The 12,570-nt window shown below is 43.6% G+C and overlaps 1 protein-coding gene and 1 long non-coding RNA gene across 2 annotated transcripts in view; one reads left to right on the forward strand and one right to left on the reverse strand.

The window, feature by feature from the left end:
* LOC139684985 (uncharacterized) overlaps positions 1-12,570 on the forward strand; it is a 53,928-nt gene that overhangs the window by 24,425 nt on the left and 16,933 nt on the right. The gene's annotated exons all lie outside the window — the stretch shown is intronic.
* Positions 10,764-12,570, reverse strand: part of SLC44A1 (solute carrier family 44 member 1) — an 82,264-nt gene continuing 80,457 nt past the window's right edge. The window contains exon 16 of the mRNA XM_071581459.1: positions 10,764-12,429. Within this exon, the coding sequence (XP_071437560.1) occupies positions 12,373-12,429 (57 nt within the window). The 3' untranslated portion in view covers positions 10,764-12,372. The remainder of the gene's footprint in view (positions 12,430-12,570) is intronic.

Raw genomic sequence — 12,570 nt, forward strand, 5'->3', positions numbered from 1 at the left:
ATCACCCTCTGTGCTCCACCCATGAGCCAATGGCTCACCCACCACATGATATGTTTATCCAGCTGTGGCTGGATAGTTTGTCCAGAAGGATCCTGTGAGACAGTATTGAGAACTTTATCAAAGTCTGAAAATATTGCATCAACTGACTTCCCTTGATCGACTGAGTGGGTTAATGACAACCTTTTCATTACTCCAGAAGGCCAGGTTCCATCGCTGTGTAGAATGCGCTGTCCCATCAATTGTTCTTGCATCTGGCATTTAGAATAATTTAGAACCATTAGTCCAAACACCGGTCTTTTATTTTAGAACTGGTGCGGTCCTGTGGTGTAAAGGAGAGCACTCTGGACTCTGAATCCCAAGGACCTGAGTTCGAGTCTCAGTGGGACCCTCCCCTGGGCAGTTCAATGTCTGCCTGCCATCCCATCCCGTCAGATCTCGGATGCTCATCAGGGTCAGCCCTGGTCAGTACCGGGGCCTGTGACAGTCCCAAGGACTTCACTGTAACTGTTCAAGCTCATTCGGCCGTGGCAGATGGACCTCAGGACTTAAACGGTGGGGCCAATTCTGCACACGCTGTGCCTCACCTAAAAAATCCACTGTGCAGGCTGGAAGGGCACACCCATGTGGGGAAAGCCCTTCCCAAATCTTCGTTCCTGAAGTCTGACCATACATTTTAGAACTGCATTATCTGTTACTTTAAAGTCTGATCCTGTGAGAGTGAACAGTGCCCTGTAAGTCAGCTGCATGTGTCTGCCCCTTAAAATCTTGTGAGGTGACAGCCTCTATTTGCTATTCACAATGCTTCTTGTCTACATCATTGGGAGAGTCAAATGCATCCAAACATTTCAAGCCAGTCTCTCCACCAAGTTTTTTCCTGTTTGGTTTTAGAGCCAGAATTTTTCCTCTCTACAGCTCCACTGAAATGGGGGCAATGTACACCAGGATATTTTGCATTTGCAGGGCACAGTAAAAAGTCTTTCCTTGATGCTGTCTAGTGGTAGAGGAATAATAAACCCAAGAGAGAGTTCTCATTGCATTTTTGCTTTGCCAACAATTGTTTAATCTGTGTGTTTACAAGGATGGGTTTCCATTCTGAGAACATGCCTAAAATGACAAGGTTCAACCTCAACCAGCAACTATGTACCACACAGCCAATTCCTCACTCCCCACTCCCACCAGCCTCATGGTTTAAGATCAGATATTGGCCATCTCCCCAGGGTCCACAGCACACTGGCCCCATGGTGGCATTGACAGGGCCAGTAGAACATCCTTTCTTTAAGCAAAAGACTGTGGTATGCCATGGGGGCAAGAGTCTCATGGAGAAGAGGATTACAAGTACAGCAGGCTTTTATCTGAGGGGAAATTTCCTGCCATTTACAGGAGTAAATTTGGGGAAAATTATCTTGCATTTAGGAAAGAGCTTTTTGCTCTACTTAGGATATCCAAGATGAGTTGCCCTCTCACCTGATTGTCTCCTATGGGTGCGTTTTCCATGACTTGTCTATAAAGCCAAGAACCAGACTGATCCTGTTACCAGCATCAGTACATTCCTGGATCAAGTCACAGTGCCAGGAGAGTGGGATCCACCAGTCTGTACTGAGCCCTTGAAAAATGTCTCTTCTTAGATGGGTGCTATGGTGGAGGAAGGTGTGATGGGGATGGGCAAGACAGCAGCCCAAATTTACAAGGTTCCAGTCTGACACAGTTACCTACTCAGATCAGAAGCAAAACAAGCCAGTGGTTGTGAATACATACCTCTACAGTCTCACCATTTTAACTGGAAAAAAAAAGAAGAGTTCTTTATGGCAGTGCTTCTCACAGCAAGCTGGAAAAACAGTGACCCTGAATTGGAGCAGACAGAAAAGTGTGAGTTTTAATAGTTGTTTGTGGTTTTTTTTAACTTTGCTTCTAAAATCTGATAATGCACATTCCTTTATAGCAAGCTTTTGGGGTTAGGTGGTTCAGTGGAGTGGGTCCACATTACCGCCTTGGTCTCCTGGCCTGGGCAGGTGGGAGATTTCAACAGCTGGGCTCAGCCACACCATCACTGCAATTATATTTCCTTGATTTGGGATGGAAGCAGATGTGTAAATACCTCCAAGTAGATCTCTGCTGCTTCTTAAAGCAAGTGATTGTTGCAATGAGAGTGCATAGACTCTCAGAATAGGTCTTTTTTCTTTTGCTTGGAGAGAGAAAATTAATGAGAAAAAAATTATGGCACCAGCCAGAGAATGTCTCAAATCTTCATCACTTTTTAATGACCATTTCCTTACCCAACTCTGGACTCCAGGCAGTCACAGTCCCGTTGGTGCCAGCAAAGCACAGCACAATTCCTGCAGATGCTGCTGCTCAGCATCTTCACTCACATGTTGACACACCGTGACCATAGTCCTAGCTCCAAACCCCCTGTTCTCTGGAGTAGCTACACCATCACTGCCCACTGCTCTTGGGTCCAAAGAAGGCCTGCTTGACAGGAGGAAGAAAACAGAAGAAAAGAAAGAGCACAGAACCCACACTTCAGGAGAACTGCAGTGATGGTTCTAGCATCATAAAGATCTTTAACCTTTCCTAGTCACTGTGCCATGCTTATGTCTTTTCCTCACCATGGGTACATGGCACTGCTTCTGGGAGATACCCCAAAGTCACCAGGACATGTCTTGGCCAGCCTGCGCTAGGAACACCTGCTGTAGCAGATGTTGGGCCAAAGGACATACCACAGGTCCCTTTCAACCTCCTCCTGTGATACTGTGCTTTGGTTTTACTCCTTTAAGCACCTCAGCTCAGCTCTGCTGCCCACTGGCAGGATGTAGGGACAAATGCAGATCCCAAACTCAATTCTCTCCCTGGATTCGTCACAGAACAACAGCTTCCCACTCCAGAATATCCTATGGCAGACACAGTAAGAAGAGAGAAAAGATAATTTTAGTTTGGACATCAACTGGAGGCAAAGGCAGAAGTCACAGCACTTTTAAGAGTAAACATGAATCAGCACCTGGAATGACAGTCAGAGATAAGAGATATAGTCTGATAAAATCATAAAGGCAGGAAGATGCAGCATTTTGTTCCCTGTTCCCTTTCCTTTGGGGAACACAGTCAAGGTGTTGTCTGTGGCCTAGGAAACAGAGCTAGTGGTGGCACTGGTGGCAAGCTGACCCTGGTGCTTATCCCCATGGCAATGCCCTTAGAGCCCTGGGTATGTGCAGAGATGCAGAGTGCCCCTGTGCCATGCAGCAGCACTCAGTAGGAGCCCAGGGAGAGTTCTTTCCAAACTGTGCACAACATCATCCCTCATTGACCTTTGCTAGCAAGCTGGGACAACTTAGCACAGTGTTCAGAGCTGGGAAGGATGGGCAGCAGAGCTTGAGATGTATCTGGGTTTCCTGGCCTTCTGTGTCTTCCTGTGTCTTTTCCTTGGTCCATTTCCAACAGCTTTTTCTCTTTTCTTCCTTTCGTGAATTGCTTTCCCTCTCCTGTCTCCAGGCCTGTTTCCTCTTTCAGTTTCTTCTGTTTTTCTTGTTCTGTACAGAGCCTGCAAACCTGTCCATCCCACAGTGCTATCAGGCAGGCAAAGTCACAACCCAATGGAGTTCGTTCTGATTTTAATCCAAGGAATCTCATTTTACCTTCCTTTCTCTGAAAGACGGGCAACTTCTTCCAGCCCACTGCACTCTTTGGGGGTGGTTGGAAGCAAAGCTCTGTCTAAGAAAACAGTATTTTATTGCTGGATCACCAAATACCAGAACAGGTTGTCCAGGGAGTCTCCATACTCAGTGATATTCAAAAGTCAAAGGCACACAGCCCTGGGGAACTTGCTCTGGGTGAGCCTGTTGGATCTGAGAAGTTGGGGCAGAGCATCAGCACGGATCTCTGCCAGCCTCAGCTGTTCTGTGTTATTCCGTGCTTTGGTCTTACTCCTAATATCGTAACTTTATAAGCTACTGCTATATAACTATTTGTAAAACTGATTATTTTCAAGGAAGAAGTTGTAGGGTGTTCAGGAAGAAGTTTCCAGAACACCCTAAATACATCCCATGTGACTGAAAAATTCTCAATTAGTATCTCGCCACATAGACGAACCCAGATAATTTGACACTACATGCATTAGTACACTAACAGCTTTAGGCCTTATTTTCATAAGACTTGATGAATTTGGAAGTAATACACTACTCTAGCCTTGTACTGCTCCAACTTGACACAGATAGCTGGCTAGGTTTTTAGCTAAGATTGCAATTTACCTCCATCAGAAGGATGCCAATACTCCTGTCTAGAACAGGTATATTGCGAGTCTTGAATTTATTATTATGTTTTGCTGAAAATGTGGTTTGCGGACTGTTGTTGATATGTCTACACCAGTTTCAATAAAGTCATTACCAGCCAATTTTCCCCAGTTCTGTACAACTTACTTCCACGCTGTAGGAACCTGCAGTCCTTCTAGGCTCTCATTTCCTAGTAAAGCTGTCCACATTCAACAGCATTGTCTTCTACCAAAAGAAATACATTTAATTGCTATAACTAAGTGTACCTTACAATGTTTGCTTCCTTATAGGCACATTTTTATTTTAAGCTGAAGGCTTAGAAATAGAAAAATTGGAACTATAAGAAACAAACATTGCTGTACAAGGAAATAGAATATAAATATAAAATATATTTAAATGAGACAGATTTTACTTATGTTCATTGACACAAGAGTCATTTAACATCAATTCTCATTTAACAGCAGTAATGTCAGTCACTAAGAGCTTTGTAATAAAGACATACAGAAGCAGATTTGAAGATATTTGCTGTAGGATGAAATTCTGGTGTTATATGGGGAAAACTACCCCTGGGCAGGACAGCAGCAAGTACACAGTCAAGAGCAATCACAAGTTTCCCCTCAAATGCTTCTGGGTCTTATCTGCCCATCCACAGCATTACACTTCTAACAGAACTAAAAAAGTTAGACTTGCCCAACACTGTGTATGATTCCTCAGCAATATTTTCTCTGCTGCCACTTATGAGGATCTTGTGCTAACAGATGCCTTCTTTGCATACCCTGAGGACTTCATCACTTCTAAGAATCATGAATCAATCAAGATTTGGGCAAAAGATTTCTAATAAGTCTTGGAATTCAGCTACAAAAATCAGATAAGTATTACTATACCAATGATATTCCATGCCAAAATGCCTAATTTTCATTGGAATTTAAATAACATCAGTCATGTTACAGATAGGCTTTTCAGCACATGTATGGCTTGCATAGCCAATAACTGAAATCCTAGGAAAAAGTATAAAGCAATGAAAAATGAAAGTTAAAAAGTGTGATAATTTCATTTCAAAATACCCTCACAGAAAATGATAAAAACCCCAGGAATATCAAATCTAAACCACAACTTATACTAAAAAAACATGTGAGACTTCCAGAGTTTAATACATCACAACTCTCATAAAACAAACAAACAAATATACCCACCAGAAGTATACTGAAGAGTAGAGACTTAATTTGATTATGTTAACTCTTTCAAAGACTACAAAAAACTGTGTCAGACCACACTGTACTGAAAAGTACACAGCAGTTCCTTGATTTATCACAAAATTTAGGGTCTAATCCTAAACAAGAAAGGTTTATATTTTCTAATTATGCTTTTCAAAAGCATTCTCAGAATGCAACAGCAAAATAAATGGAGACACATTTCGTTCTGGAGAAAATTCTAATGAGCAATCAGTTGCACAAAAGAATAATTTTAATGTAATGAAGTTTTCAATGTTTTCTTTTACCTCAGTTAGGCTCACAAAAATAATTTCTAGCATTTTATCCACTAAAAAATCTGAAACTTTTTGCAAATTACAGTGAATATCATTCATTGCAATATTGCTCAGTAGCCAGGGAAACACGTCTCTTTACTATTTTAAGGGCAACCAGTAGCAAAGAATTTTAACTTCTCAGCAATGATTTTGCAGTTTACAGTTTAATTTCACTGGCAGAAAAAAATTAAAAGTAAAAAATAAGTCCCTGAAATACACATGTGAAAAGTAATTTTCAAATTCTCATTCTCTGCAGTCTATCATACATTAGCCTTAAAATGAGTTACCACACAAAAAAGAAAGTTTTCTTTCCAACTTTTCCTTCAGCTGCAATTTGGCAAGGCTAATTGCTACTTAAGAGTCCACTAATACAGTGAAGTTTAGTTTGTTCCCCTTCCAATTAGTCCAATGATAATTTCAAGCTTCCTGGTACTGTTCTCAAAAAGTGTTTCAGAAAAGGTTAGAAAATGCCCTTTTTGCCTAATAACTTCATTAAAATAAAGGCACATGGGAATCAAAAGCTGAGTGATATTAAGCTGTTGTACATAAGTATACTAAAATTTCTAGTTCATCTTCCCAACCAGGTTCGTTTTATTCCAGCTAGAGAAATCCACAGGAAATTTCAGATTAAAAGTTGTTTACTTTAGCATCATCATTTAGCATATGACTTTATGAGTACTGGTCAAAGACAGTTAAGCTTCTAAATTGCTCACAAGAGTTCCATGATGAGGGCAAGTGTACACTGTACACATGGATTACAACAGATCCTTTTGACTTTTGTTACAGGGAAGGAAGCTGTAGTTTACTTACCAAAGTAAGAGATAACAAGTGATAGCATAAAAAAATGAGAGTCAAGAATTAAAATATAATTTCAGTAGAAACCATCACTCTTTACAGAGTCCATCATGCTTAAAGTGCATCAGACATAATCCACTCAACTCTTCCAACAAATAGTGCTGAAATTTTTCTACTACAGAATCACAGAACAAAAAGATCATTAAGGTTGGAAAAGATCTCTAAGATCAGGTCGAACCTTTGGCCAATGACCACTGTGTAAACTAGACCATGACACTAAGAGGCACATCCAGTCATTTCTTGAACCCTTGTAGGGATGGTGACCACACTACCTGCCTGAGCTGTGCATTCTGGTGTTTAACAACTCTTCCCGTTACTAAATTCCTCTTGAATTCTTAATAATGTTTTACTACTTTGTCCTAGTTCAGCAGGTGGGATCAGTTTATCACTGTGTGTGGCTGAACAAAGCTATGTATTCTACACCCTCTATTCATTTCCCAAGAACTGTTAACAATGGACCATTTGCAGCAGCTGCCCAGGGCACACCCAACTCCTCAGGCTGTGAGCTGGATGTGAAAGACACCTGTGAGAAAAGAGCTGTGATAACTCCCCTCCAGGGAGTCGTCAGCACCTTCTAACCCAGCCTGAGGGGGCGTGTCTGCTGATGGGCCGTCAACGGTTTCAAATACCTCATGACTCACAGAGTCAGATCACTCACTGTGGAACTCCCTGCCATGGGGGAGGGACTGGGTGCTCCCACCTGGACCTGAGGGTACATAATCTTGGAGTCTGAAGACCTCAGGGAACCACTCATCGTATCTAGAGGAGGACCAGAACCTTGACAGGAGGAGACCACCACTCTGCAACCACCACTCTTCACCAGAACGCAACTGTCAGCTACGCCAACAGGTTTTTCACTTCCTTTTACTTTGGACTTTGGGTGAACCACATGGGGTTCAGCACAGGTGCTAACAAACCCCCTTTGTGTTTGTGCCCTAGAGTGCTGGGTCATACTTCTGGGTTTTGTGGGTTAACACCAATTTCTCTTTGTGCCATTGGATTTATTGTAATATTGTTATTTAATTGTAACTCTGACTTATAATCTCTTTTGTGTTTGGTTCTTTTCTCCTGCCAGTTTACCTTTAAACCAGCACATACTTAGGTCCCATTTGATTGCTAAAAGATAAGAAAAATATTCCAACTTTTCACAAGACTCATTGTGAATGTCAACACTATGTCCTGTGTAAGTAATCTCTCCACTAGTCCTCACCCACGATTGCTCCTGTATCTTCCAGTGCCTTCCTTGGCAGTTTTCAACAAATCTGAAATGACATATTTATTGGTAGCCTGGCCCATTAGCATAGCATAGTTGGCACAGCATCGTGTTTACAAAGTTTAACCAATAGTAGAAGAATAGTAGAAGAAAGTACTGCTGACCTGCTGCTGTACCACTCTATTAAATTATTTTTAAAAATCTGCTGCCTGAGACTCTGCTACAGAAAACCTAGAGAAGTCAAAATGGACACCTTTGAGATCACTGGTGCTGCCCCCTATGAGAGGACTTTGGCCGCAGCAGAGACTGTCTGTGATGGTGGGAGTGTGACCCCATGAACAGCATGGCAGTGCTCAGACAGCAGTTTCTCCTTTAGCACATGGATGAGTAGCACCAAGTGGCAGTGCACAAACACTTAACTGAGGTAGCAAACATCTGTGATTTGTACATTTCAAGCCATGAGTAATGCTAGGTACCCAAGCTCTACTCAACAGACCAGCTTCAGAGCTAAGGAAAGCACATCCTTCACAGAAGCAGGGACACAAGCCACCTTGAACAGTCAGACTGAAAGCCAAGGGGTTGAATCAGAACACTGTGCGGAGGCTCTTATTTTTGGGAAGCCCAGTCCTTGACCAACCACTTCTCTGCCCCTCAGCAATTTCCCAGATTGGGCAAACAGCCAGTAAAGAAGGAGGAAATTATAGCAGCCATGGGAAAAACAAACCTACAAAACGCTGTTATGATCTGGATCACTTCAATGCTGGATTCCATCAGTGAGGGAACAGAAATGCCCTGGACTCCCCCTGCGGCTGGAGCCAGGGGGGCTGTGCCTTTCCCTCTGCACTTCTAAGTGACCTCCCCAGCAGCTCCTGGTGGCACCACAGCTGCATGAGAGTGGTCCTCAAAATCGGATTCGTCACCCGGTGTGCAACAAGTCACACACTTGGGAGAGGCATTGATTATTTATTTCAGAGTTGTGCAAGCCTCAGTACTCGGTGGTATTCCATAAATCAAGCACAACCACTGGGCTTTTTGTGCCATTATTTATATACAGAAATTCAGAGTTAGTAAATTCCTAAGTACAGCCTCTCTATTATGATTGGTTAGTGAAGTTCCATACAAGTTACAAAACCCCAGCTAACATTTATGCATGCTCAGGGGAAGGATCTTCACCTGACTAGCATTCTTTTTGATCTGTAGCCACTATTTTTAGTATTATAATGAACATAGTTCAGCTACAGGATACATAGACCTTGACTGTTTTGCTAAGTTAGCAAGGTAGACATAGACATACATTAACATCTTGATTTATTGGATCATTAAAGCTTGTTAGTTCCTGGATGTCCTTGACTAGGGAATGCTAGACGCTCCCACTGATCAGGTTTTCTTTCTTACTGATTAGGCTTGAACGTATACAGAGATCTTACACCAAGCACATCCTGACTGAAGATAATCTTGACGTAGTCCACACTTTGCAACTGCAGGGCAGGCCTGCCTTGGCCCCGGACTAGCCCAGAACCACTCATTCTCCCCTTGTCCATGATGGCCTCTGGGAATGCTCAGTGCAGCCGGCGACTGAAGCAGGGACAGGCCATGAGTGGGCTATGCAGAAAGGGTGTTCAAGTCCTAGCACTGTTTGGGGTAGGAAGGGTGAACCACAGCAAGTTGCCTGTGCCCATACCCTGGTGCTATAAGTGATCAGCACAGCTGCAGTCATACATGTCATGCTGTGGTGGCCTGCCACTTCCAACCCCAGACATTTTGTGGCACTCTATTGCATACATAGGTTGATAGATGTCCTGTAAGACAACTTTTCTTTACCTGACAGCTCAGTAAACCAGTTTCTAAAAAAAAGAGTTAAAAAAAAATGTTTTTCCAACACCACAGTGTTGAAAGGAAATAGTAATTTCATAATGATGGTGTTTGACAGATACAGCCAGAAATGGTTTTATAGCAGCTTTGAGCATGGTACTTGTATTAAAATGCAACACCACCAAGCTTGTGCTGACTCCAGGATGGTGTCTCACCGAATTTTGTTCTTCTACTGACTCTTTCTCTTGGCTGAGGTAAGTTTCAAAAGAATGCAGCTCATTAGAATTTGGCCTTTAATTTCACATAAGTAGTGTGAATTTAATTCTCTGCCCCACGCTTGCACTCCCTGACCCCTGCCCTAAGAGACCAAGAGGACTTCGTCAGAAGACAGGACATATAGATATAGGCAGGACACACCTATATACACAACACAAATAAAGCAGAGTCAAGGGAATTAATGAGCTGGTGGAAAGAAACAGAAGATCCATTATGTGAAAACAAGTTATATTGATCAGGAGCCATCTGTCCATGAAGATGAAGGCTGAGTTCTTCAAATCACGTAATTTTTTCAGTTTCTGAAGTTGCTCCTCACATGCCAAAGTGCCTATTGGAATAAGCTTTGCCCATGTCAAAAAGCAGTGAATAAGTACATTTTCTCAGCCACTGCCTATGAAGGCTTGGCCCACAGCCACAGTTCAGAAGTCACTTCACATTTTAAAAATAGATTTTGAAAAGCCCTGCAGCCAACCAGGAGTAGAAAGAAGACAGAGGGGATAAGAAACAAAAAAGAGGGGAGGAAAAAAGGCAGCAGCAAAGGAAAGAGCAGAGAAAGGGAGTTTTTCACATGGCATAAAAGCAAGCACACCTTGTGCTGGTTTAAAGGTAAACTGGCAGGAGAAATGAACCCAACACAGAAGAGATTATAAGTCAGAGCTACAATTTAATACAAATATTACAATGAATGCAATGATACAAAGAGAAATTGGTTTTGGCCCACAAAACCCAGAAGTATAACCCAGCACCCTGGGGCACAAACAGAATGGTGCTCATTATTCCCTGTGCTGAGACACCCCCCCACCCCCACCCCCTCCCGTGGTTCCCTTGAGCCCAAAGTAAAAGGAAGGGAAAAAAAAACCTGTTGGTGCAGATGATGGTCACAGTCTGGTCCTGAGTGGTAGTTGCAGTCCTGTCAAGGTTCTGGTCCTCCTCTGGATCCGATGAGTGGTCCCAGAGGTCCCCAAAGCCCAAGATTATATACCCGCAGGTCCAGGTGGGAGCACTCAGTCCCTTCCCCAAGGCAGGGAGTTTCACAATGGGTGATATGACTCTGTGAGTCACGGGGTATTTTTGGAGTAGTTGCTGGCCCACTAGCAGACATGACCCCTCAGGCTGAGTGTGAAGGTGCTAACGACTCTCTGGAGGGGAATTATTTCAGCTCTTATCTCACAGGTTTCTTTAACACGCAGCTGATATCCTGAGGGGTCAGGTGTGCCCTGGGCAGCTGCTGCAAATGGTCCATTGTTAATAGGTGAGAAATTACATAGGAGGTTTAGAATACACAGCTTTGTTCATACCCACACAGTGATAAACTGGTCCTGGCTTGCTGAACTTGGACACATCTGAAGAAATGGTCTGCTGCTGCTTATTTTTCCCATGGAAAGTGAGGGAGCAGGAGGTATGAGGGGAGGAAATATGAGCTCTTACCTACAGTGGGAGATGTGCTGGCATACTCTTGTTGAAAATCCATTTACAGTGTGGAAATGGCATAATTAATAAGGTTTTCAAGGCTGTCCGCACTGTTCTGGGCTATGCAGTCTGTTGCAGTCCAAAAATTGCAGGTAAAGGCTTTTGTCTCCTTGGTAGATTGCTGCTAGTGCCAGGGGCACCACTGCTGCCATGCCTGCCACCATGTAGCAAGTCCTGGTGGATGACAGGGTACAGCATGGAGGAGAAAAGACTCCCTAAATCTGTTTCATAGCCAGAATCAGCTGCTGCCCCTCAACACCTGGTGGGATCAACAGCTTCTAATCCTGATTATGTGCAGCAGACTTGTTTACGCTCCTCACCTACAGCAGGTCTACTCTCTGCATGCACTGTTGTCTGCCACAAAGAGCTTGTTGACCCCAAAAGGTGGTTATATGAAGCCCCCCCGCCTTCTGGTAGGAAATTAGCTTGGGCTCCATGCAGGTGGCATCAAATACCCAGCTGACGGCACTGTGTCTTCGTCAGTGTGCCTGGCTAGAGAAGAGCAGTGGGTTACCTGCCTGTGATCAGTGCCTGGAAGAAATGCTGTAGCACCAAACATGATCCATGACCTGTCATCTTTATCTGCTAGTTAACACTAGTTTGCTGAATGGAGTGCTGTGAACTGCAGAGAAGGAAGCTCTTGTGCCTACTGAGACCATAGCCTGGGTGAAATGAAGCTAGAGCCTGTGACATGGACAGCAATCCTGGCTCTCCTTTTGGGAGCTGTGGATAGCCTGAGGAGCTCTGATGACAGCCCCAAATCTTCTTCCCTAAGAGAGCCAGTTCTGACTACGCCCCAACATCATCAGCACTCTCCTGTAAAGGAAGAGATGCACCCAGTCCTCTTCCCTTTCCCCATGGTGCCTGCCTGCTCTTTGGGGCAGGATGAATCGTGCTGTCAGTAGCTGGAGACTTCCCATGTCTATGATGTCCTGTTGGCTCCCTTGACAGGGAGGCCAGCCTGATCAGTGAAGAAGATGAACAGCATGCTCCTCTAGAAGGGTGCAGGTGTTGCCAAAGACCTGCAATGGAAAGCAGACAGTTGTAGTGCCCAAGAAGGTGTGCACTGTGCAAACCTTTCTTCACAGAAACAGGTGACTGCTGCTATTGCAATCTGGATGTGCCTGGCTTGTAAAGCCTACCATTTGCATATGTTTCTGTGT

This window comes from Pithys albifrons, chromosome Z, assembly GCF_047495875.1.
Source record: "Pithys albifrons albifrons isolate INPA30051 chromosome Z, PitAlb_v1, whole genome shotgun sequence".
In the NCBI taxonomy this organism is placed as follows: domain Eukaryota; kingdom Metazoa; phylum Chordata; class Aves; order Passeriformes; family Thamnophilidae; genus Pithys; species Pithys albifrons.